The following is a 26,601-nucleotide window of genomic DNA, read 5'->3' on the forward strand; positions in this document are numbered from 1 at the left end:
CAGAGTCATTTTTATTCCACCAGCTGCTGCACTCAGACTGTCTTCTGAAGTTTGCAGCCTCTCACAACTTGAAGCTGAAAAGGTACAGGCAGTCGCCACCCTGAAGGACTCTGATGTCACAAGTCAGAATTCACAGATATATTAGCTAAAAATTATTTTTTTGTTTTGGTTCATATATATATATATATGTGCTGAGGCTAGACACAAGTGTGACCTGGAACACATTGTTAAACTTTTATCTGGGAAAATGAGGATCACATTATAATTTCTTTAAACAGAAGCTGAGATGCCCTGTAAGGACATGTAACAAAACACTGGGAATGTTTCAATAAACAAAACATCAAATACTTCCGTAAAGAAAAAAATGCAAAGGCTAGTAGCATTGAATGGTCTCTCAAGCCTCGATAATTACACACGGGATTGGATTACCTACCAATATGTTTCAGCTATTAACATACAGATCTCCTACAAACAACAATCTATCTTGCTGGAAAAGGGTAGAAAACAGTTACAAGGTTTTCTTAAACACAGAAAGCTACAGCCAGTTTGTCAGTTTCCACTTGTACGGATTTGGAGGAAGGCGGCAGGCATTTATTCAACACGTGTCTCAAACCCACAGGCTCCTTACACAGGATAAACTTGTGCAGGTGATGGGAAACTCAGCCACCTCACACCGTCTATTTCATGAAGGCCGGTGCCTAACGGCTGTCATCACCTCTGTGAACACGAGGGCAGAGTCACGCTCAGTCACACAGATGGTTCCCCTGCACAGCGGATTAGAACTTTGTCCTCACAACAGGTAGCTTCAAGCTGGACGAAGCCAGTTACAGCGTGCCCCCTGCGATGGGGGCTCCTCACCACGGCCCGTTACCCCCACCACCGCCGCCGGCCAGGTCAGCCCTTCGCGCAGAGAAGCGACAAGCCACCCAGCCGCGTTGTGCCGCTGCTGCCCCGCCAGGCCAAGGAAGGCCTCCGAGGGGAGGCTGGCGCCTCCAGTCGCCGCCACCCCGGCGCGAACACGCCGCCAAGCAGCGGCACAGCAGCGAGCCGCCGCAGACACTGCCGACTCCTGCCGCCCGCCCGCCCGCCCGCAGCGGGCAGCCAGCCCAGGAAACCTCAGTCCAAACCTCCCGCGCCCGGGAAGAGACGCCCTGCCAGAAAAACTTTTTAAAAAGCCCTCCCTAAAAAGAGCGGTAAGAAGCGGCAAGTCGCGCACCTCGGCCCCGGCAGCAGCTGCCCGCCCCCGCAGCACACGGCCGCCGAGACCCGGCAAGGCCCTCCCCCCCAGGAGAGAGACCCCCGCCCCGCCGCGACTCCAAGCTGTCGTCCGCGGCGCTGCCCCGCCTCAGCGGAAGGGGCGGCGCTGGTCGGGGGGGGGGGGGGGGCCGGCAGGAGAAGCGGTTGCGGAGTACCCCCGTGCGCAACTACCTGCGCAGGCAGTACTCGCACACGCTGCCCAGCTGCTCCTTGCTGACGACGTAGGTGAAGGGCTCGGCGCGGTAGAGCAGCTCGCCGGGCCGCACCCGCCGGCAGGAGCGGAGGCCGCTGCCCTTGCCCGGGCTGGGAAACCGCTCCAGCGCCACCGGCTCCATCCTCCCGCACGCGCCGCCACAGAGAGAGCGCGAAACCGCCCCGCCCGCCTCCACGTGACACCGCGCTGCCGCCGCCATCTTAAGCCATGGCAGGAGCCGCCCCCGCGATGGGCGAGAGCGGGGCTGGCCCGTGCTTGAGGGCTCGGCGGGCGGGAGGGGGGCTGGCCCGTGCTTGAGGGCTCGGCGGGCGTTTGTAGTCGCGTCTCGCCTGGCCGAGAGCCGCTCTCTCGCCTGCACCGAGAGGCCGCGGAGGCGGGGTAATAGAGCATTTCCAGTAGCACATCACGCTGCCATGCTAGACAGAATAAAGTGGTTATCAACATTTCTGTTAATTGCAGCACGTGTGGCCATTTACAAATAGGGAGTATGCTGGGAGGTGCGTTCAGTTACTTTGTGGGTTGGTTTGTTATTTTTTAAGGGAATGGGGCAGTGAGAAAATACCTAATCATAAATCTCTTTGTGGGTGAGATAAGAAATCCTGCAGCTGCCTGGCCTCGGGTGAAACCGGAAGTGATGTGAAGTTTAAACTGCCACAGCAGCATCATCCAGCACTGTTCCTGCTTCCTTACCTACACAGCCTCACGCTGACACGGACGTGGAAAAAAATACATATGAAAATAAAAGTGGCAGGAGGACACACAGAGGTTGCATACCCACAGCTTCATCGTGTATAAATCCATTCATTGCAGAGGATGATAGACCTTTCAGTTCGTTATCTTGGTCACAATATTAATTTGGTTGACAGAGGAAGAGCCACTATAATGATTCTGTCAAAAAACATCTCCAAAGAGGACATTTTACTTAGGAGCTAGCATCTGGACATACTTAGGGCTTTCACCATGATCTGAACACAAAGACACATTGCTGGGCCAGGACCTGTTCGGCCCCCAGCTCCAGCAGTGTGTCTCTCTGGGAGAGCACCCTCTGCACCAACTGCATTTTGTTACTCAAAGCCATCAGTTAGAGGCACCAAATAAGTGACGGGGGGAAAGCAAAACACTTGCATGATTAACTAAGAGCACCACTCTGAAATGGTGATGCTCAATGCCCACCAAATGATGAGTGCTTTCCGTCTGGGTCTTACGTAGCTTTCATTCATTTGTGAGATTACAACATGATGCAGGCTCAGCGTGCTGAACTGCAAATGGGCTTGCTCTGGTTTTCCTTGTTATGCCTATAGAGGGAGTTGGGGCTTGTGTTTTGGAAAGGAGCGTTGAGCTGTCCTGTCGAAGAACAGCCAGCCAGACCTAATTGCTCTGCAAAAGAGCTTTCCGTTTCTAAAACATAGTCAGTCTTGTTCCCAGTCATGATTATTTCAGTCTGCAACTGTTTTCATCCAAGCTGCAACTGAATAACCAGAAAGGACAATATGCATATCCGAAGTACTATTGGGAAGAACCAAGGTACATCCAGCCACAGGATTCCCACAGCAAAATATATTTTCACATTCACTTGAATGCTGCAGTGACGTAATTCATTACCAAAAGAACTGACAGCAATCTGCCTGTCACTTAGTTATGCACACGACTATGCTTATCTTTAGTTTTCTTAACAAATTTTTGTGTGTTCAATTACAGTGATATTGTGAGATACTCAAGAATTATCCTTAACAGTTATTAAAATATTAAACAACTAATTCTGTATTTGGCTTGTATGCTTTACTGCTTCACCTACTTAGTCCTCTGCATCTCCCTGTCTGCCGTTTTATTGAGTTTCTAAGCAGGCATTGCCCAAAGCCTGTATCATAAGCAAACACAGTAATAACAGAACTTAATGTCTGTCTCTCAATGTCTATCTCTTAGGTGGATAAACTTGAGATGAATGGTCAAACAACATACAAAAAGCATGAACTTAAAGTCCTACCCATGAACTGCAAAAAGTGCACTCAGGGAAGAGCTAATATGAATATACAATACCAGGTGTAGCTTTCATTATTTTCTCAGTTTTCCAAGTCAGGTTTTCTCACTCACGTGTCTCATAATACAACAAAATCTCACAAAGTACAAAAATGTGTCTGAGGGAATGACAGTTATCTTTCTCACGCGCACACACACACAAAAAAATCACAACCTTAGAGAGCTCAGCTGCTCTAGCAAAACGCCAAGTATGAATGCCTGAAGAAGGGGGCTTTCATCAGCCTGGCATAAGCTGTACAGTGAAATAAGCCACAGAAGCCTAAGAACAACCTTTGGCTGACCTTGCATTTCAATTGATATGACAACATAATTGTAGCAATAGAGGCTTTTCTAGTATAGATAAGCTTTTAAACACAGCATAAACATTTACATTGATGCAGGGCTGGGTATTTTGACATCTGTAAGAAAAGCCTAGAAAACTGATTCTGGATATATGCAGTTTATAGACTGGTCTGCCTAGGAAGGCCATTCAACAGTCTTTGAGCAATGGTGATCAACTGAATGCCCAACTCGGATGTTTTTGGAAACATCAGTCTGAATTTTCTGAAAAGCATAATGATATATATTCCAATAAGTGGTCATTTAGTCCTTGACTACATTTAATTGAATTAATCCCTGTTATTAGTATGGGGTTTTTATATGACCAAGTCATCCGCTGACCTAGCCAGGTCAGACTTCTCAAGAGCTATTTGAAATGTGTGACACATTCTAGACAGAAGCAGCTGTCAAGGCATGTAATGGAAACACTTTTGTGGGAAAGACACTTAATTGTGGCTGATGCTGCTGAATTAGTCATACTTCCTTACTGCCGGTAGATGAGACACTGTAGTGGAAGTTCAGCTCTTCTATCTCAAGACAGCATGTTTTACAACATTAATTTACAGAAATAATTGCAGTAATGAAATAATCCAAACAGTTGAACAAATTCTGCTCCTTAGTATAAACATGCAATACCCATTCCAACCAACAAGGCACAAAACTGAATTTTTCTGGGAGCAAAATCTGGCTCAAAACACAAAATGTTAAATTTTGAATTAGTACAAAATCTGTGTCACTAGCGACATAGAATAGCTATCAAATAATCAGTTGAAAGCCTGTAAGAACAGACAGATCTTTTATGAATACATAGGGATCTCTTGATGAGGTCTCTTCCCTTTTTAATGTTGGTGTGCTAGTTAAAAATTGATTCTAGAATGTAAAATTTTAAAAAGCTCACTGCAGAAGCATTTTAAGCACAAATTCATAAATTTCACTCACAGTTACATAGGTTTTACCTGTTGATTTTTTACTACAAACTTTACAAAAACTTTCTACTTTTCTTTGAGTCTTCCCTGCCTCAAACACATTGGTTTCCTTCAGATGGCAGAAACAAGCTTCTGAAGTTCATTAGCATAATTTCTTAGCTGAAAGACAAGAGCTCTAAGTGTACTTTATATGGGAAAAAAACCCTGATGCATAATTGCACAAAAAATATAATCTTACATTTTTACAGTGGCATGAGTCAAACAGTTCTTAAAATTGTTTTCTCCTGCAGACAATTTCTGGCAGGAAGCATTGAATTTTATTAGCAAAGACTTCCAAAAAACCTACACACACAGTGCGACATGCCTTTGTTTCCTGCTTTTCTTTAAAATCTGATTTTTCTAATTTAAGCAGTAATGCTACACATGGCCAACTGCTCCCATGTCAATTTGTAGATTGGGTGCACTTCTGCATAAAACCAAGCAAAATCATTGCCAAGTCAAACTGGCTGAAGGCTTCTCATGCCTTCAGAATCTGATTCCGTGGCAGAGAAATAAAAGCCTTTGCATGTATCTACACTCTGCAGCTGAAACCAGGGCAACAGCTAGTGGCAATGATGACATCAGATGTTTGCCATCACTATACAAATAAGACCCTGTAAGCAAAGAGACCAAGACAAAAAGAATCCTGTACAAAAACATTAAGAGCGGCCATCCTAGGGAAAACAAACAAACAAACAAACAACTCCTTAGGACTCATTCAAATTTATGAATCCTACCAAACTCTGCACAAATAGAGTTTTACATAAACAGGTCATGTTGTAGGGCTATTTGGTGTCTTATCAATAGGCTCAACTACATCAAGTGTTAAAAGTCTCGCTTACATTATGAGTAATTGACCGTTCCATTTGGTGTATCTTAACTACCTCAATTTCCCTTGGGCTTCCTGCGCTTGCTGCGTGTTGTGTTCTGTCAGCTGGGGACAGGCAGTGTGTCTATTTTTAGCAGTGACACATTAAACAGCATACATAAGGAAAGACGCAATAGCTATTGAGCAAGGATACAATGTGAGCAAATAAACGTGTCCCACTGACTTGTCGAGTCCTTTCTGGAAAAGTTAGTTATTTCCATTTTCTCAGTGTTTACAGAAGAAAGGTACAGCTTCACTAATTAAAGGCTTGCAAAGTTTAGATTGGAGTTTTCAATCTACAGCCCCACAGAGTGTGTTTAGCCTGCCAGAACAATTAATTCAACATGTTTCTCAGGAAGCCTCAGGTTCTGCCTATCACACATCTTAAACTACACCACACAATCTGTTTCTCAAGCTTTATGTCAATATTTCTATCAACATTATCATGATTACCTGCGAGGCTAAGCTGGAATTATTAAAATGTCCAATGCTGAACAACCCTAGAGCCAGTATATACACATTCCACCTTAACAACCCCTTATCACATCATCTGCTGTGTTAATTACTACAATGTCACAAACCCTTCTTCTGGATCACAAGCGAACTACTAACTATAGAATCCAGCTTGACTGATCTCCTAATTCCAAGTGGCAAAATATCTCTCAACTGGGAGTCATAAGGATCGTTTCTTTCTGTTTGTATTTGTGTTTGCTATGATTTTAATATAGTTACATAGTAAAACTTTAGGCAATTGCCATCACAGTCATGTAATTTTCTTTTACAGGCAGATGGATGGCACAAATGATGAGGGCTATTAAAAAAGACTTAGCACCTCTGAAGTTATAATCAATATACAAACTATGATATACTGGTGCTTTAACATGGCATGCCAAAGTAGCTCCTTGTAAATCTGTTGGTCTCAAAGTTAGCATGATGATCTTCTCTTCTGAGAAGGTCTAGCAGTTTAAATTTTGAGTGAATTTGCAGGTTTGTTTTTTCTTTGAATAGCATTTACAGTTATTAAACTGTAAATATTAACCTAAATTTATATACTCATTTCCTAGTTGCAAGTTCTGCCTTTGTATTTATATCAATCAAAAATAACTGAAGAGATGTTGGCTCAATTTTTCATCAACATATCAAGGAATATGGCAAACATACCTGTGCAAAGGAAAGGAACACAAGCAGTACAGGGTTGGTTAAGAATCGTAACAAAAATGCATGAGAAGCCTTTATATACAATGTAAAATTTCAGTGAAAGTTTGCATTCAACATATCCTATAGAAGCTGTAAACCTGCAACAGTAGGAAGTCCTGAGTGGGTAGCATTAATTAATCAAATCCATAGACCTACTTCAATTTCACTCCCCCACCTGTACGTACACCACTGATGTTCACTTTTTTTTCCATCCTGCCATCAGTACCAAAACCATTTTTATAATGCCAGTCATCGCTCTCTTCACATTTGTGATGAAGGCTAAGCATATTGCTTACGTTTAGACTTAATGGCAGAGTTCTGCATAGCGTTAAATCTTCTCATTTCAAGTCCCCAGTGACACAATATTCCTTCCACTTACAGACTCCTGCTGTTACCTTGGGAGTCTCTGCGTTGGCTCAGTAAATGCTGTTTTCCAACAGCATCAAAAAACCTCACAGCAAATGCTTTTCCTTTTTTCTATTCATGGTTGAAATGTTATCAGCAACACAGTTAAAGAAGTTTATTACATAGACAGTGGTGGCCTTATATTTTATGCATTGAATACTTCTCCTGGTATGTTGATATAAGACATCTTGCTACAAGAAGAGTAATGTATTCGATTCGGGGCAGGAGACACTGCGTTCTTGTAGAGCAGTGGATAAGACAGTTACCATCTACTGAGATTGAAAAAGGTAGAACTGTTTCTGTTGATGCAAATTTGCCATTCCTGGTCAATTTATAAAGCAAGTTATCTGAAATAGTAAGAGATGTAAACAGAACGAAAGCCTCAAATCTTCGTGACCTACCCCAGAACACCAGTAACGCTCTGAGACAGACTGCAAATTAAACCTCAGCCTTTCCAGTAGTTTCATCACAACAACATTACAAAGGCTTATCAGCAGCTTAAACAGATAGCTGCAGCCTAGCTAGCAGAGTGAACTGAGGCTGCTTATAGTCAATTCTTCTTCTGCAGCAGGAATGCAGGAGGAAGACTGAGAAGAATGCTTGTCATGTCTATACCTCACATTACAATTAAGAAATGCAATTCTGTGTTTGCATTGTTTTGGTCGCTGCTGTTTTCCAAAACCTGAAAATAGCTCAGCCTTTACCAAAAGGCATTTTATTAACTCATGCCCTGCTAAAATACCATATTTTTGGCCACAGCTCTTCTCAGAGGAGACAGTACAGAACACAGAACCAGTACAGCCTGCCAGCACTATCTGACAACACCACAACAGTCAGATGGTAAGACATGAAAAGAAACTAGGAACAGGTTGCATTATGGAGTATTATGGCTAAAAAGAGAATTTTAATAGCATATGGTTTTGAAGTTGTTTAGTACATATAATACAAGTTAAACATACATATTGACAAAGGTTGCAGGTAAGATGATTTTTTTTTCCCCCAAACTGTTTATACAGCACTGAATGTTCTGGTGACTTTGTTTTTAGACCTAAAATAAGATGAAGCCCATATACATATAGGTGTTCGGATATTGTAAACTAGAACAGGCTACCATGTTCTTTTCAAATTTTCAATAGAAAGAATTGTTACAACTTTTTCCCCCAGAGAGATAACAATCTTTAGTTAATAAAAAAACCCCAACTCTCAGCTGATGTTTTATCATGCTGTCATTACCTTGTCTCCTATTAACCCACCACTATTGATTTATTAACATTATGTTGACTGTAGACTGCAAGTGTTTTAGATCAGGAGACAATATAACAGATTCAGTGGTTGTAAAGACCTACGTATTTTGGGAATCTGTGAAAGGGCATTCAACTCACTGAGCACTAAAATACAAACCACACAAATAACGGTATTTGGTCTATTACTTTTTTCAAATGTTGTAAATATACAGCAGTGTAACAAAAGTTCCGTTTAAGTGGTACATCCAAAAGCAGCAGGTCACTAAGATGCTCCTGGAAAAGATGCAAAGTTTGTCCATTCTAGATAGGATTGTGTTCAAATAACTGTGAATCCGTTACTTTCATCCTGTGTAGAAGGGCTCTTGTTACTTGCTAAATTTATTTTCCTGCTTGGACAGGAAATCATCTAGCTAGCAGTATGTCCGATTTTATTTAAATCATTTTGTATCAAAGTAATCTTCCAGAAGCAAAGGTGATCTTCCAAAAGAAAGCAGCTTTAGATTTATAAGTTTATGTTCCTTATACTTTCCAAGACTTCATCATGGAACCAGGTTTCAGCAAACATATTAGAGTTTTGCAAAGCCTCAAAAAGACGCCTGTAGTCTTCTGGGTATAAGTGACATGTTTCAGCATTTTTTGGAATTTCTAGCTCTCTCAGTAATTTGCCACCATTGTCCAAGCTCCATGAACTGAAACAGACAAACAAAATCAAAACAGAGCATTTCTTTCTGTGAAAAATTAAAAAGAAACAGTATCTGAAGGTCCATTCTGCTCTTCCACAGCTTCTAGAAGTTAACATCTTCCTACAACACAAGCTATTTTCAATCCATACTGCCAACAGGAAGAAACCTCTGCTAATATGACATATAAATACCAAATAAAGCCCTCAGCAGACATAGACAATACCAAACCACATAAGCCTCCTCATTAGAAGGTAGGTGCCCTCCTTCCCTCCTCTGCCCCAACTGCATAAGTCAGTAACAGGCATTACAGCATAAAGAGGGGTTATTCTTCAATGCCTGGAAAAGCCAAGGTCATCTTCAACAAGATGATTCAGTATAGCATGAGTTAGTGTGACCGACACCTCCCAGGCGTTTTCTTCCCTATGTAAACAGATGTATCCACTGTCTCCCCATCTACATCACTGCTATGAGAACTAGACCTTTTAGAAATGTGCATATGCATTAACTATTTCCCAGACAAGAAAAAGGTGTATAAATACACAGAAGATGCACATTAGAAGCCTTCAAGGTTAGCTCCACTTCCTGGCCAAAGGATTGAGTGGAGATTAGGTACACCACTGAGCTTTAAGAAAGAAATCCATTAAGGCACTTTGCACTTGTCTTTGCTAAATGAGTTACTGGAATTTATTAAGGCAGTGTGGATTTTTTTTCCTTTCTGGAAATTAACTCCCATAAACCACTACCAGCAAATGAGAAATATATTAATTTTACTAACAAGTTGAAGTCAAAGCTTTCCAGACTGCAAACACTTGCCATTTATGGGAAAGGGAGATTGACTGATCATAAAGCAAAGTGAATAGCTCCAATGTATTACCAAAAAGAATAATTAGAGTTGTATAATTGGTAAATAAGTCTAAAGCCTAATTTCTCAATTAGATAACAGAAAGCCATCTGAGGACATCCCCACTCCACCTTCAATAACCTTCAGCTGTTTTTATTAGTGTTACTTTGATGCCTGTTATAAACTGAAACTCTTTTTCAGCTTTTAATTCCTGTACCTGTAAAACTCTTGCTGACTCCATTATTATGTCTGTAAAGTGAGCGAAAACTTCTTGCAGATACATGACCTCAGCTCCATTGGAGGTACAGACAATTACTGCACATCTACATTCTAAATACTTGTCCACCTTCCTGTCAAATCTCAAGTTTTTATCATCTGTGAATACAGGCCAGGAACAGTCCCCAAAACATTGTATTGTGAGGCGCAAAAATGAAATCTTCTATTCTACATGTAGATAATTATTTTAAAAAAAATATGTACTTCAGCTGCAAATAAATACTGCTTTCAGAACATATTTTAATATTTTCCCATATTCCTCTGAATAAAAGTATAAAACCTGTAATTCTTTCTTACTTACTTTAATCTATCTGTAAGTCTAGACCTGGGTTTAGCAAGACACTGTTTCACCATGAAAATAAAGGTAGATGAATTTGTGGGCTCCAAGCCTCCTGTAAACAGATTTTGCTGAGGAGTCAGTCGTACCAAACATAAATGGTCATTTGGCAGCCACTGCAAGAAAAACAAAACAAGCCACTGAAAAGTCATTTTCAAGACAGTGTCTCTCTTTTAGCTAAAAGTAAGCGTTTCATCTGTGCCACCAGTAACATTTCTCAAAGAGTTTTAAAAGTTTTAGCACGATGATTTCATTGGAAGCCGAGGCTTTAAAATTTTGTTCTAGAATGAAGATGCTTTACCTGCCCCACCCCCCAAACAGGAAACAAAACAGACACACTATCGCTTCTGTTTTATTTTTTAAGATTGAACTTAGTTGAAATAGACAATAAAGGCTTGATGTGAGTTTTCAAGAGATTATATGGCCTATAGTATTCCTATCTATGCAAGGTATAAGATCTACCTGCCTTTGTACAGAAAGACAGAATTAACACTAAGACGATATTGCAACTTGAGGATTTTATGAAATTGAGGGGGGAGGGGGAAGTCTTTAACTGAAATTAATATAGTTCTGTATTGGCAGCAATGGATATATTGTCCAATAGATCTCACATTTGTACTGCTCCTAAGGCTGTCACAACACATCTTGCATAATCCACCTAATATATCAGCCTCTCTACATGGCTTTACAGCAACACACTTAAGTGTGTAAGGCACACCCAGTCACTTATAGTCACTTATATTGTACAGTAACATTTCAAATAACACTCAATATACTACCACCGCAGTTTTCTGGAGAGGGTAAAAACAAATATTAAGTAAACATGCTTTTATATTATTGGCATTAAATAGAAATAATCTTGTATCATACAAAGGAACATCATCACTTCTCTAAAAGAGAAAAGGAAAGAACTTTACACAGGGTATTTTTCCACTTCTCAAATTTAAGCTTTGAGACTCACACTTTTCAGCAATTAACTAGCACACGGAATTTACACTAGACACGTGAATAACCATTTTAATCAAAACCAGCAGCATACTGATTGCACTATTAATTGTCGTAACACTTGTTTTGTTCAAGCAGGTAGATGTGACCCTGTCAGTAAATTCTTTTGAAAAAGATATTACCTGTTCAAATTGCTTTTTATTCACGGTATTTTTTCCATCACAGACAATAGATACTAGTTTATTTCAGTTTCTAAGCTAATAGCAATTCTTCACCCCACTTCTGATGTGTCTACGTGCTGCCCATAAGTTTTCATTAGAAGAGCAATTATAAAAAAATACACTATTCACAGCCAAAAAACCCATATGTGTAAGTGCTGTTATAAAGTATTTTAACCTTTAATTAGAAGTGGTTTAGCTGCATCTGCAAAAGGAGAAAAGTGCACACAATGATCCTACCGTGCTTTTTGGTACTGCCAATCCACCATTTTTCAAATTAGTTACAAATGATGACCAAGGTTCCTATGGGAGGGAGCAAATACATTACAGAATTAAAGTGCTTTGTTAGAATTTGGAAAAACATTTACGATCAATCCTGTCAAATTAGGAGTTTACTCCCATTCTAAAATTTACTTTAAAATCATGTAAATATATTAGAACTAGAAAAAAATAAAAGGTCAATAAGCACACAAAGGCCAGACTGAAAATGTTATTAATGACATTCCCAGCAAAGTATCTGAGTAGCACTGGTACATTACTTATCATCAAATAACTTGTATATATTACCACGCATTAGTGGAGCTACCTATTGGTTTCAAGTTCAAAACGTGAACCAAAGCTAAAAACTGACGGCTGACCATAAGAGCTGCTGTACTGAGTCCAAACAAAAGTCCCACCAGCTCAATAACTTATCTCCTGAAGTAGCTACAAGCAGATGTATAGCAAACACTGTACGACCAGGGCATGCATATGTAATAGGTTCCTTGGGCATCATCTTATTCTTCAACTCCTTAATATATACCTCATGGTATAAGGTATTTGGAAGACAATAGATAGTGAAACTTTAGATTTTACATTAGCAAAACATTTAAACTATGAAGGTAGGTTTCTAGAAAAACAGAACACAAAGAAAGATAAATTTAAAAAGCATAAAGTAAGTAAAAGTTGATGGCCATGTGCTCATGTGGAGGTCGGGGGACAACATAAAAAACCTTTTTAAAACTAATCCATAGCATGTTTGACAAGGTAAGATAGTTATTGACTAGCAAGAGAAGCAGACCTGCTTGGAACATCAAGGCACCAAGACTGAAAAACATGTTTCTACTGAACAGAGCTCAGGAAGTCAAAAGCGTACATGATGGCAAAATGCAAAAGACATAACAAAGAGCAGACTAGGACAGATTGGAAGAGCAGTCTTCTAGTCTCACACAAGCCCTAGCAAGATGGAAAAGAGCTTTCTGTGGTGCAAACATCTCTTATCTACCAGCTTCTGAGAATAAATGTTTTTGAGTACAGTGGCTTGTAATGAAAATACTGACATCGTAGTTAATGATGATGCTGCTTAAGTGAGAGTTTGACATAAAAGATGACTGTTTCTGGTTTTTACATCCAAAAGTTTTCAATAGTTCTCCAACTAATTTAAATGTCAAATTAGTTTCCAATTAGTTTACAATAGTAAAACATTATAAACTCTTTTCTAAAAACACGTCCATAGCATTAGACCATGTCAGCTGGTACAAAAAACTTACCATGTGCAATAGCTGAATTTCACATCCTACTTGCCAAAGTACAGTAAGTGCTTGGTAAGCCCTCGCTTCCCCAGGCTTTGCTGTTAATACCTAACAAAATGGCAAAGAAAGAGCATTTTTATTGCAAAACATCGGATTGCTGCTTTAAGTAAAATCCTTATATATGTAACAAGTGGTGAGAAATTCATATTTAACTCTAAAATTCCAAGGTAAAATTATATTAGGCCTCAAATATATACTTTGTGCTATTTTAGTACATCTTGTCAGACACGTGATTAAAAGACATTATGGCAGTCTACGTATTTCTTCACGGTAGTTATTTGGATAACTGAACTGTGAAGGAATTTCCAGCTTATACTTCCCGGTCCCTCTTAAAGCAGAGCAGTTTCACACAGAAGAGAAACAGGGATCATATTTTGTATAAAAAACATAACATGGGTAGAGTTATCAGCTTGCAATGATAAGACAATATTCCCAATAAGACACAGGTGACCTCACTGAATATTAAGCAGCTTGCACAGTCATCATCCTAATCACTATTACAGATCAGACAACTCTTAGGGCAAGAAGAAAAGAAAAACGTGGTTATTCTCAAACAGCGCAAAGAAAGTAGTAAAATGTAGCAGGGAGATTTAACGTCTCATAACAGATTTAGAAAGCCTTGTCATATGATCAATTAAAAAAAAAAAGTTCCAATTGCTTTTGAGTACACAACTCTCATTTAATAGGGTTCACAATAAAACCAGAAAACTTAATAAAAACCACAGTGACTGTATTAAATGAATAGGGAGCCCCCTATTTCCTTAAAAATCTGGCCACTAAAAACATACCATTTAAGTGGATATTTCAGTGGTGTCCAACCCATCATTTCGCAGAACAATATATTTAAGACTTTTAATTTTTTTCAGTAGGGTGTTAGACACAACACAGGTTGCGTAAGCACACCTGGAAGTCTGCTTACTTCAACTAATTAAAGGTTTGTGGCTCTGTATGAATCTCACAGTTTCACAGAAAGAAAAGGTACCCTTGAACTATAAGTACAGTTCTAGAGTTTTGGGACAGCGTAAATTACAAACACGTAACCCAGAAAGCTGCTCTGCACCTTAGTGTACAGAACCTTAATAAAAAAGTATGTAAATCATTCATATTTTGCCACAGGTTTTTTCAGTACTGCATACAAAAGTGGCTAAAGAGGGAAAGTACATCTCACTGATTATGGTATTTAGCAACTCTGAATCCTCTTCATGAGGTGTTTGGAATTCAGTCTTCATTGACTATTAACTGCAACTAGTAAACAATTTTGTTGCAAAAGCACATTACAGAATTTAAACACCTCACAAGTTACAAAGGAAAGCGGCTAGTCTGATGCTGCATATCCTTCTCAAGGACCAGCCTTCACATTTGTAAGATTTGTGGTTATGTGACAACAGAATGTTTCTTGACAGCACTCTTACTGAATAAAGAGAACAAGTAGGAAAAAGACAAGGCTTAAAAATTCTGGCAGAAAAAGAAATTCACTAGCAAAACCATTAACTATACAATATAAACGTTTGTGTTCTGTGAAGCACTACTTATTCTTTACTACCTGTAAAACCTCTTACACATACCTTGTACTCTTTTTCACTTATAAAGATGTTGAGTTCTACTCTTCCATATCTGTATATGGAACTGCATTCATACAGGGCAAAAAGAAGCCTCCAAAGTGTGTTCCTTTCCTTTTTTTGTGGTAAGATTCCAAAAATTTTCACAGGTACATCTGTTTCAATAGTGCGTAAAAGCATCTTTAAAATTTTGCAATATGTACTAGACAATCTCATTAATGCTGATGTCTAAACTACAAACAATTAAGAAAAGAAAGTCTGTCAGCTCATGTTGTTCAAGAATGAACACAATACAAGTTTAGTCAAAGCTAAGCCCAGTTTGCATTAGACTAAACCTTCAATAAAGGCAAGTAAATAGCTGAGATTTCATATTGCCACAACGGTTTTTTGAAGCTATCAAGAACCTAAACAAAGGTGAAATGTAGGAAATAATATCCATTAATCTAGCATAGATATTAAATAGAATGTATACCTCAAGCAAATCCCAAAGATATTGCCAAACTGCCTATGCACCCTTCAAATGCATTTGTAACACGTCTGAACATATACCTGCCCTCCAAGGAACTGCTGCTACACCCATGGTTTCAAAAAGTTTGTCAGAACACACAGCAGGTGGTTTCACCGTTCCAGTCACCAAAGGATCCAGTCTGAAGAAGTCACCATAAATTACCTTTAATTGTCCATCCAGGCTATTCTCTAGGGACTGAATAAAATTATTTTCAGTTGAAGAAGTCAAAGCACGTGACCCAAAAATAATAAAAAAAAAAATGTTCAAGCACTACCTAAAATTGTTACCCAGTCACCAAGAGTCAAATCTCAAAGCTGCTTCTTACAGCTGATAAAAAGAATAACTTCCTTCATTGTGCAGAGTATTTTGACATTTTTCTGCTGCTCAACTGGAGCTTTAAAACATATTCTTAAATTAGTAAGATGTTCTGCAATGTTTTGCAAAAAAAGCTATACTCGACTAAGCAAACCACTGCATTTAATGATTTACAGCTGGAATTCTTCATATATGCAGAGAGAATGCCTTCTATACACATTAAGTCAGGTGAGAGTCTTTGGTTCCAAACCTCTACTTTACAGCATTGTAACACAATCCTTCTAGCGCAATCTCTGCAGCTCTGTGCCTGACCACCTTTGAATCCTTGCAAAGCCAAGGTGAACAGGAGAGGACAACACCTGTAAGTGTCTTAGTATTACCAGTCAATTGCAGGACAATAGATTAAATAATACCATGAGATAATCAGAATAACCAAGACTATTTTTACAGCTTTCTGAAAGCTACATACAGACATCTTGCTTAAACGCACACAACTACAACAACTCTGATTAGTATTAGCCTCAAATTTATGCATGAAACTATTCATAGGAAGACTATGAACTTGAATTCCTACATACACAAAATGTCAAATAGATTATAAAATAGTCTGTGCAATGTAAAACCAAACAATGCTTACTATTACTAAGCGTTATTTCAGATGTTACAAATAATGATCACTGGCTAATTCCTTTTTGATCCAACAGTTGTTACATAATTGTAAGTTAATTTCTTATCTTTCCTTTACCTAAGTTTGAGAAACGTGCTACCAAATCAAAAATACCTGTAAATTTGGAAGAAAAACTGAGTTGCTTTCTAGAGCTACCACTCTAACACCTGCATTGAGCAGAGTTCGAGTCAAGACTCCAGGACCTGAAGGGGGGGAAAAAAAAAAAATTAAAAAAGTGCATTTTTTTCTAAGTGATTTCCTTTAGTGATTTTCCCAACACGACACTTTGGACATACCACCTTCAGCAGGAGATAACTTGTATTTATTTAAATACACTTCAAAACAAGAGTTAGAAAAAATATTTACACACAGCCCGCCTGAGATTGCTCAGTGAAATACACTAAGCACAGCATTACAATTAGATACTGAGGAACATTAGATACAATGTTTCAAGTATTTCTACAACTTTTTCTTCTGCCAACTGAAATATAGTTTCAAACCTTACCCATATTATCTCTACAGGTAAAATACCCTCTGCAGAAATGTAAAAAACCCCAACCCATTAAGTAATTGCAGAAGGCTAGCTATGTAAAGGCCCAGAGTCTTAGGTGTGCTTTTGCTGACAGATCAAATTTGCCTACAAAACCAAAAATATCACCTGGACAGAAATTAACATCTCTGCTTACTCTATAACAAAGTTTTAACACCAGTGACTCGGATCTCCAGACTAAGTACTCACTCATTCCCCCCGAAGCTCCGTATAAACGGACCCACCCGCAGCCTGCCCCAGGCACGCCGCAGTGCCGCGACACCCAGACGGTCGCCAACGCCAAGCAAGACACCGACGCTGGGGCAGCCTCCAGCACGGAGCCCGTCCCGGCGGAGCCGGGCAGCGCCGTCACGCAATGGAGCCGCCACCCCTGCCCGAAACTCCGGGAGAGGCAGAGCCCCGGCCCCTCCCCTTAGCACCACCACCAACTGCCCGGGGCCCGTAACAGGCCCTCGCCATAGGCGAGGGCGGCAGCTCACACTGACCCCGCAAGGTCACTGGGGCAGGCCGAGCAGCGCCGCGTCCCGGCGGCTCCGGGGACGACGAAGCCCCGCAGGGGCACACCGCCGGAGGGTAGCGGGAAGGTGGGCGGAGGACGGCAGGAGCCTCGGGGCAGCTTACCGGGCGCGCACTCGAGCAGGACGGGCTGGGGGCCGGGGCTGGCTCCGCCCTGCAGGCAGCGCTGCACGGTGCGCGCCAGCTTCGGGCAGGCGATGAAGCGACAGAGCGGCACGCCGGCCCGCTGCACCTGCTGCACCAGCCGTTCCGCCTCCGCCGCCGCCGGTACCCGCAGGCCCGGGCTCGGCCACTGCCCCGCTGCCCGCCTCGCCGTCGTCCAGCACGGCGGCAGCCCACACAGCAGTGGCCGCAATCCCGCCGCCAGAGCCGCTGCCAGGAGGCGGCGGCAGCAACCCGCAGCGCCCGGCTGGGCCCGGCCTGCAAGCATCACCACGCCGCCGCCGCCACCGGCCCCACGCTAGCAAGCACCGGGTGCGCGATCGCCGCGGCAACGGGCGCGTCACTTCCGCCTCTCCCCCGCCTCTCTAGCGCTCTTCCGCTCTATCGTCGGAGGTCTCTCGTCCCGCCGTCCTCTCTATGGTGCCAGCCCTGCACCGCCGGGAGCCTGCGGCAGCGGCGGCGCGGCAGGACCATCCTCTCCACGCCATGCCGGGCGGCGGGTCCCGGCCGCCCGAGCCGCAACGGAGCTGAGGTGAGCTAAGCTGATAGGGGCTTATCCACAGGAGAAGGGGAAGGGGAGATGTTTCGCTCGGTGCCTCGCACTGCCGCCGCTTTCTGCTTGTCGCGACCGAGGGCTATGGGGGGGGAGGGTTGCCGTGCGGGCGGCGGGAAGGCGCCGTCCCTTCACCTAGGCGAAGGGACGGCGCCTTCCCGCCGTCCGCCCGGCGGCAGCGAAGCTCTGCCGTAAGGCGAGCGAGCGCGGCCGGTGGTTAAACGGCCGCGGCGCGCGGCAAGGGGGGAGGCCGGTACCGGGCGAACAGGGCGGGCTGAGCTCGCTGCCCGCCTCAGCCGGGAGGGCAGGTGCCGGCGCTGCGGTTCCTTCACCTCGAGCGGTGCCCCTGGAGCAAACCGGAGGGCTAAGACGTGTGGCGGCGGTTGGCCGTTCAGGAGGGGGAAGGCTTCGGCCGGCGAGGAAACGTTTTGCCGGGCGCCGGTGGAGCGATGTTTGCTCGGTTTGTTGGTGGAAGTCCCAGGAGCTACGTATTTAGTTTGAGGTTTGCCTGGGTGTTTCACGGGAGTCTTTGATCTCCGCGTCTGCAGCTAAATAGTCACTTCGGGACTTGGTTCTTTGTATCGCCCTGCCGCCCTCAGCAGGTGCAGGATCCTGCTCCGGCAGATCTGCGACATCGGTCCTCGTTGGCTTCTTTCTGCCCGAAACCGCCTGGCAATTACATTTTAGATAAAACCAGTAATTCAATAGCAGCCACGTTGTCCTTTCAACAATTTCCCTAATGCCTTAACGAGAAATAACTTTAGGACCATCTTCAAAACGTATTCAAGTTCAGAGAAACTGGAGTTCATCCTCAGGGATGCTGTGCTAAAACCTGTCGGTGGTAGGTGAGTGGCCGCGGTGTGATGGAGTTCTGGGGAAGGGGGGAGAGAATCCTCCCAGACGTGTTTCCCTGCTCCCTCCCTAGTGTGTGCAGAAGGCGAGAGTGATCTGGCAATCAGAGTACGCTGGTCTTCAAATTAACGGCTCAAAAGTAGGCTTTCTGTATGATTTTGTGCAAATTGCTTAATTTCTTATATCTCGTTTCTCTGTAAAGTGAGAAATTAGCACGTGCCTTCTCACTAACCAAAGTCGTTTTGTTTGATACATCTCTATTAAACGGAACCTGGGACAGAAGATTGTGGCTTTGCTATTCTCTGTTTGGCAGATCTGCAGGTGGCATGCAGGGGGACTGGGCTGAATTTAGAAAAGATTGCAAATGCCTTGTCGAGTACAGCAGTTCTTCATATCTGCAATTTATTTTTAAATATTGTGCTCTTTTACACGGAGTGCTGTAATAATCTTCCCTGTGCCTTAAGGGAAATGGACAGACTGTTCAGCTGGATGATGGGATAGACCTCAATCCATTTTTAAACTGGACTTTATGTTTTTAATAGCTTTTTTCCTCTCTTACTAATTAGTCTGATAATTCAGTAATTCACAGGACTTTTAGAACATCGAGCAGAACTTGGTTTTCTTAGAGCAAGTGTTTAGTAATGTCCTAATTCAGCATTCCTTATCAAAGTTTATTGATAGCTGTGGCCACAGAAAGGTTAGGTGTAGTTAGTATATTACCATGTTGTGTTCCATATATTTTAAGGTTAATTAAAGAATTTTGGATTTTTTTTGTTGCCAGTCAGAGTACTCAGGAGTGCTAGGGTCATCTTTGAATGGGCTGTTGAGAGTAATTGAGATTATTCTTTTACATTAGAAATTATACACTTTTCTTCATATTTGTATTTACTTTAGCTTAGCACTTGCCTGCATTGAACCATAGATTTTTATGGGATACATTTATGATTTTTTTTCTCTGTCCCCTAGAACTGCCAGATATATACTGAATCTTGCATGCATAAAGGACTACCTCTTTCTGACCTGTCATTATCCTTGAGAAACTGTTGAAACCTTAGGAAAATGGTAAGTTTTATACATCTCTTTGTTTAGAAATTACAATGCAAAACGTTGTTTAATACATTAAAGTGTATTCCAAGGATATTTGAACATTTATTTTTAAGTTAATGGCTGATTGTGGCATATATTTTCTAGGTTAGTCCAGCTATTGCCACACGCAAATATTAAATTTATAGTCTTGCCTCATAGACCCTCGTGTCTTTGTAGTTTACATGCATTGTTGGGTGCTCTGAAATTATTGTTTCCTCCTAATTATTGTTTTTTGAAATAAATAAGAGAAGGAATCAAAAGAGTTACCTGTTTGATTGGATTCCAGCGTATGCTTGAACCAAAAGAACTCATTAGTTGTATGGGTCAAAAAGATCAGTAAAGACGTACTTTTCTTCTTAGTAGTTCTAAATGTCTTGTACACTTACTTTTATTTGGCTTCATTTAAAGTTTATTTTTTAAGGTAATATTAAAGCATTAGTCCTTTAGTATTATTTTGCTATGTATTAACCACCTATGTATTAGCCACAGTAAATATCAACAAACATTTCTAAGTAAGAGGGGAAAATTGCAGTACTACATACATCTTGATCTCAGTTTTTTAAACTCTTATGCTTATACTTCATTTTAAGTACAAATTAAGTAGAATTCCCATCTTGCACAAAAAAAACCCCAAGAGGTATGTGAATGGAAATTTGCAGGATCATAATTTTTCTTATCCTGATAGTGATACTTATCATTAGAGTCTTCTGTTTGTCTCAAAATACAGATTAAGTCTGTTAGTATACAGTTGTTTCAGAAACTCTTTATCTTTCTGTTTTATTCACCGTATCCCATTTTATCATTAACTCCTTGTAAAATTTAATCTTAAGATTTACTCTAATATTGATTGTTCTTTTTTTAAAATTATGCATATATCGAAAGGTTTACTTGTTATGCAATTATCACTTTCACTTATTTTATTCAGCATGATTCAATAAACTTGTAGTACTACTTTGGATGGTGACCAAGGAAAATAGTAGAAGGAGTGGTAAGAGTGCTGTAGGCACTGCGCACTTGGGAAAATACTCTCTAGGAAGAAATAGTTTTTAAAAATGAATCGGAGAGTAGCCTTATTCTTTTGTCCTATTCCTTTGTCATTGCTGTCCCCCACTCCAAGCCCAAGGATTGAAGTAGCATTTAATCCTATGTACAATTTGGTTTGAGATCCAGTAAGTTTGCCATCTGTGGGTTATATTGGACGTCTTCCTTCTAAGTGAAAATTGGTCTTTATAATGAGGTCAGCAATTTTGTATTTAGAGCCACTACGCTCCATAAACCTTAACTTACTGCTATGCTATGTGTGATCTGTTGACAATGAAAAATGGCTGGGCACTTGGATTTGGAGGGAGGGTGTGTGGAGGTTTTTTGCTGTTTGGCCAAGCTATTAGTAGTAAGGGAAATAAGAATCCAAGGTTCCTTGGAAGCCTGCCTGCTCCATGAGACAGTGTAGCTTGCAGCCTCATGCTGAAAACCTGATTAATAGGGAATTACTGTCCGTTAAAGGTGGGCTAGATCAATTGCGTGGATCACTGGAGAGTGAATGCTCAGGTACCAATTAAGTGAAGCTATCAAGTTAGTTCTCCTTTGAGATTCTTTCTGAGCACTAGGTGTATGGTCTTATATGTTAATGTAAGCTTATTTGAAAAAAATTATGTTAAACCACTCCTCCTTTGCTATTTTTCTGTTTAATAGGAAAGCATTTTCACACCAGGTGCAGATTGACTTTGCGGCCTTACAAACACTGCAGCAAAGTTCACAGCTGACAAAAGAACCATTCAGCACAAAAAAAAAACATTTTTAAATGAGCTGATGCCTTGAATTCTGTCCCTACTGATGATAATAACAGTGTCCACGTTTTATTTTTCCTTATAATGAACACTAAGCAGCAATATTTTTGACATTTTCAGTGGAGAGGCAAAGGGTTCTGTAGTGTGAAGACTGTTGCATAAGCTGTGTATTGTAAAGCATTTTGGCAGAGGTACAAACTTTCTCACTCTGTGCTATATCTGTTTTGTGTATACAGAGAAACTCAGTCCCTAGGGCTATCAATCTGGCGTCTTTCATCAGCACTAAATTTACTGCAAATATTTTTTGTGTGCGTACAAATAAAAGTGCTGTTAAACCTTTGTGGACAGGAGTAAAAACATTGAAATAGGTGCATCTTCTGTTTGCTTCTCTCAGAATTCCTCTTCATGGAATTCTGATGAGCACATTCTGCTGACTGTCAAATTCACTCAGCCTGTGTTTGTGTGTATATCTTGTCATAAGTCTTTATTTTGAATGCTTTGGCAATGTTATCTTGCTCAAGAGCTTGTCATGCTAATTTTTTTTTTACACCTTTTAACTTATTTTTTTACTTACTGTATAACTGATGTCTTTGAAAAAGTGTAGATGAGAAATGATGTTAGTGTCAAATATTTCTGTAGGCAAATTTTGGTGTGCTGCTTGCTTTTTAGGAACAGAGTTGCTGAGGAGCATGAAGTTTTTTCTGCTGTTGTTCCAATACACTGCTCCATCTGTCCAAACTGAATTACTAACATGTGGCCTTATAATGTCATCTTTAACACTGCTTTTCTCTGTCCATGGGATTCATTTAAGTTGCTTGTTTGATTTTGTTTGGAAAAATAATATTACACAGCAGGGCAAATTGAGATTAATTCAAAATAACTTTGGGATTTAGAAAAAAACACACACAAAACCTAATCCTGGTATTTGTTTTATCTTTGTAATATGAGCACGTTAGGAAGATTTTTAGGTTTGTTTGATGAATATGTCATTGAAATAATATGGAAATTTGTAGTGTACATTTTGGAGGCTCTTTCCTAATGGTTAAAACTTGGAATTTTGTGTGCTTTTAGCCTGAAAGGGAGGGCATGATGATCTTATCACTTCAGACCAACATTTCAGCTGGACCTGCATCACAGTTCAGGTGTTGTTCGTTCTGTTGTTACAGTGTTACAGTTGAGTAATGGTAAAATAGACAAATTGGGGCACATCTGTCTTGAAACTTACAAGTTTGTAAGTTGTTCAATAATATTTTGGCATCTTCCTCTATTCATGTCTTTATGAAATAAAGTGACATTCACAGTGCAGAGCTTACACATTTGATCTCAGAAAGATTTTATGACAGCTGGCATATAAAATTACCTTTTGTGCAATGTTGTTTTGGTAGCTGCTTAGTTTCTTATCTGGATTTCTCTTTCTCTTACGGAAGATGATTAAAATCTACTATTTTAGCATTGAAATATGACATCATTAGTACAAGGAGAAATGGTAGTTGTTCAATGTCTCTCTAGGCTGTAAATCTCGTCTTGTCATTTAAACTATCTTGGTTTGGGTTTTAAGTGAAATTAGTTTTTACACTCTTACAGCACTGGTGCTAGGTTTTATTAATGTTTGTGACATTTGGGACTTTCTAGTGGAAAGATTTTTTTTTTTTTTAATAGAAACTACTACTTAAAGTGGCCTTGATAGTAAGTTTTCTGCAAAACTGATCTAAAACAAATTAGATATCTGTTTACAGGCTCAGATATTACAAACATACATTCAGATTCTAATAGAGAAACTGATAACTCTGTGCTTCAGAAAACCTCTCCAAGATCTATTAAACAAAAGTATGTGTAAATTATTAGAGACAGCATCTATTTACACAATTAGAGCTGAAATGAATTACCTTAATAACTTCCTATTGGAAAGGGGAGAGTTGAAACAGCACTCAAGGCTAAATTCACCACTGGGTTTAAGTGGTCGCAGCTTCATTAACTTCAATTAAGTTACACCAGTGATTAATATTTGGGGGATTGTGATTCGTTTAACATAGCCCTCTTCTGTTTTATACATGATTGAGTTCTCTCATGTATTTAAGGGCAAAAAACTTGACCAAATTAAGTGTCTGTTTTGTACCTCTTTACAGTTCCTTGTATGGTCCCCTTTACCAAAATATCTATTTCACAATCTTTTTAATGTATCCATCTTTGTTACATCCCTATAAAATAAAGCATTATTTTGTAGTTAAGAAATGCATTAAAGATGATGTAACAGTTTGACTGACTTCATGGAGGAGGTTCAGAGCAAAGAAAGGATTTGATCTCAGTCATTTCTATCTGACACTGAATAATGTAGAAACTAGACCATCCTTCCGTTCTGAAATATGAAACCAACTGATGCAACATTTTGGTGGAGATGCTGGATATTCTAATTTTCCAATGATGACAATTATTGAAGCTCTAACAATTAGCTCTGTTCTTAATTAACCTTCTGGTTGGACCTGCAGGTTCGATAACAAAGGGACCGCAAGTATTACATACTTGTGGACAAGAATTGTTTCATGAATTTTATGGACAGATTTCCATTCTATTTGTGGTTGCTTCTGGCCTTGATATGATTTAGGACCTAACTGAATATTTTGACCATGCTAATTTTCTTTGTATTGATGAGGGCTATAAAACTTGCTCGTCCCTCAGGTGTAAATTATGGAGTTAAATCTCACTATGAAATTCAACTGTCAGAAAATCTTGAACACTGTTGTTTCTTCAGATAGGCAATTTTTAAATAATTACCTCATTCTTCTTGCATCTCCATTTCAAGGGACTGTGTTCTGTCATTCCTGCCTTTTCATATACGTTTAAAGTTGTTTCCTGAGATCATCAGGGATTTTAGATCATTGTTCATTTTTTAGCTACCTCTTATGAGGTGGTAGGATGTATCAGTTTCTCAGGTCCCAGTAAAGTAAAGGTTTGGATAAGAGTCAGCTGATTAGTTCTCAAAAATATTCTGTAGTGATTTGCAGGATTCCCCCCACCCCCCATAAGAAAAAAACCTACCCATCCTAGAAAAGATGCATAAATTTGTCTAGTAGGAAGGTTTTAATTTTTGTTATACTTTGTAATCAAACTTGTGCACCTGAAGTGTAAAAATCTGGGAGTTCTTCAATTAGAAGGAAAATATAAAAATAAAAAAAGGCAAATTACTTCTCCTCATAAGACATAAAAGGAGATTTGTGCATCCCAAGGCAGGACCAGTTACTCATAGGTTATTCTTGACGGATGTTTGTCTAGACTGTTTATAAAAGTGCTGCAGTGATGAGAGTTTTCCATCCTCCTAACACTGCCTTTCTACCCCTACCTGAGATAGTTTCTGGTGTTTTGCTGCAGACAAGAACAAAAAATGAACATATCAAATGGTGAGGTCCCCTTTTATTCTTTTACCATTCAGTGAAATTTGTCCTAGTGAAGCTTGAAACCCAAAACTTTTCAGATACTTGGGGGACTGATCATTGTGTGTTTTAAGTGCTGAAAAAGAGTTTGTTTGTGTGAAATTTTTGGGCTGAACTTTGTTGTATGTTCTAATAAAAGATACTGTTTGTTCCCAGACAAACCTCTTATATTTGGCTGCTGACTGAAACATATTTTTATAGTAATTTTAAATGTGGAAGAGTAGATTATGCCTGGCAGTATATGTTTATCATTGCTTATTAAAGCTGTGAATAAGCAGTATGACTAGGAAGCTTAGAAGTTGAAAATAGCATGTGGAACTTCCTCTCAAAACCTCACTATTCCTGTTGTTTATAGATGTAAAGATCATCGTGCCTTTAAATGCCACTGCCACTTGAGAAATGTCACTTCAACATCAGAAAGCGCCAAACCACCGAAGTGTTCCTTCTCAGACATTTTTGTAAATTCAGTGAAATTAGATAAACTACTCCTGCATCTGAACACTTCTTGAAGGACAGCACGCTTAACACTTTTGAAGAGATAGACCTCCTAAACCTTCTGACACAGAAGAAAACACTTATAAAGATATTTTTACCCCTAGTACTTTATTTCAAAGCCGAACATAGGGTAAACTGAACAGTCAGGAGGATGTTAATGAGATTCTGTCATAGCAAGGCTATCCAGTAATGGGATTGTATGTAAGACTATCTTGTGAAATGATAACCTACTAATGAGTCCATGCTATAAGACTGCACAACAGCATGGTAATTTTTTGCTGCAGAGATGTCAGGTTGGATAATGGAAGTATACACATAAATATTTTTATTTCCCTTTCTTTAGGAACAGCAACATTCGAACCATTAAGTGTTGCACATAAAACACAATGCAGAGCAGAATTCTGCTAGCTGGAAGTGGTCTGGCTTTGTGAGATGGTTATAGCTAAATGAATTGCCTACCTTCTTCATCCGCTGTCTCTCGTTCTGCAGCAAATTGTGGGATGGTCAAGTACATCTTCAACAACTAGTATTTTGCTTTGGTTTTTATTTGTTAGGGTTTTTTGGGTTTTTTTCTTGGCTGTGGTGAGGCAAGGGCCCTCTGCAGCGATCTGGTGATAATATTCCAGGTTTCTTTATGTGTATCTCGGCTTCCACATCAGCAGAAACAAACAGTTGTAGAGAAATTGTACTTGTACTTTCTCAAAAGAACATATGGATTTTTTATTAGCTTCCGTAACAGCATAGTAG

General features: G+C 40.3%; 3 protein-coding genes across 8 annotated transcripts in view; 1 reads left to right on the plus strand and 2 right to left on the minus strand.

The window, feature by feature from the left end:
- SMYD3 (SET and MYND domain containing 3) overlaps window positions 1-1,661 on the minus strand; it is a 425,811-nt gene extending 424,150 nt beyond the window's left edge. For 2 of the 3 annotated variants that reach the window (XM_054818821.1, XM_054818820.1), the window contains exon 1: window positions 1,429-1,658. In XM_054818821.1, coding sequence (XP_054674796.1) covers window positions 1,429-1,592 — 164 coding nt within the window. In that variant the 5' untranslated portion in view covers window positions 1,593-1,658. Of the gene's footprint in view, window positions 1-1,428 lie in introns of all 3 variants that reach the window. The other variant, XM_054818819.1, reaches the window with a different exon arrangement.
- Window positions 1,662-8,135: 6,474 nt separating this feature from the next.
- On the minus strand, window positions 8,136-18,017 carry TFB2M (transcription factor B2, mitochondrial). The gene is made up of 8 exons (XM_054818826.1): window positions 17,597-18,017; window positions 16,540-16,628; window positions 15,485-15,638; window positions 14,942-15,090; window positions 13,335-13,424; window positions 12,046-12,108; window positions 10,607-10,758; window positions 8,136-9,194 (listed from the first exon to the last, which is right to left on the minus strand). The coding sequence occupies exons 1-8, from the start codon at window positions 17,919-17,921 to the stop codon at window positions 9,008-9,010; spliced, it is 1,209 nt and encodes a 402-aa protein (XP_054674801.1). The 5' UTR covers window positions 17,922-18,017; the 3' UTR covers window positions 8,136-9,007.
- Window positions 18,018-18,035: 18 nt separating this feature from the next.
- The window catches only part of CNST (consortin, connexin sorting protein), a 54,447-nt gene continuing 45,881 nt past the window's right edge, over window positions 18,036-26,601 (plus strand). For 2 of the 4 annotated variants that reach the window (XR_008576185.1, XM_054818814.1), the window contains exons 1-2: window positions 18,036-18,185; window positions 20,025-20,120. The gene's annotated coding sequence lies outside the window, so the exon portion shown is untranslated. Of the gene's footprint in view, window positions 18,186-18,563; window positions 19,052-19,103; window positions 19,198-20,024; window positions 20,121-26,601 lie in introns of those variants that run through there. The other 2 variants (XM_054818815.1, XM_054818816.1) reach the window with 2 other exon arrangements.

Source organism: Grus americana, chromosome 3, assembly GCF_028858705.1.
Source record: "Grus americana isolate bGruAme1 chromosome 3, bGruAme1.mat, whole genome shotgun sequence".
NCBI lineage: Eukaryota > Metazoa > Chordata > Aves > Gruiformes > Gruidae > Grus > Grus americana.

What these genes read in the sequence shown, in the direction of transcription:
- TFB2M (XM_054818826.1), bottom strand. Translation starts at nt 17,921, where the DNA reads ATGCTTGCAGGCCGGGCCCAGCCGGGCGCTGCGGGTTGCTGCCGCCGC. An exon ending in TGGCAGTACCAAAAAGCACG is followed by an intron (nt 10,759 to 12,045) that starts GTAGGATCATTG and finishes TTTTTCTTGCAG; the next exon opens with TGGCTGCCAAATGACCATTT. An exon ending in AGACTTACAGATAGATTAAA is followed by an intron (nt 9,195 to 10,606) that starts GTAAGTAAGAAA and finishes TGTCTGTTTCAG; the next exon opens with TTCATGGAGCTTGGACAATG.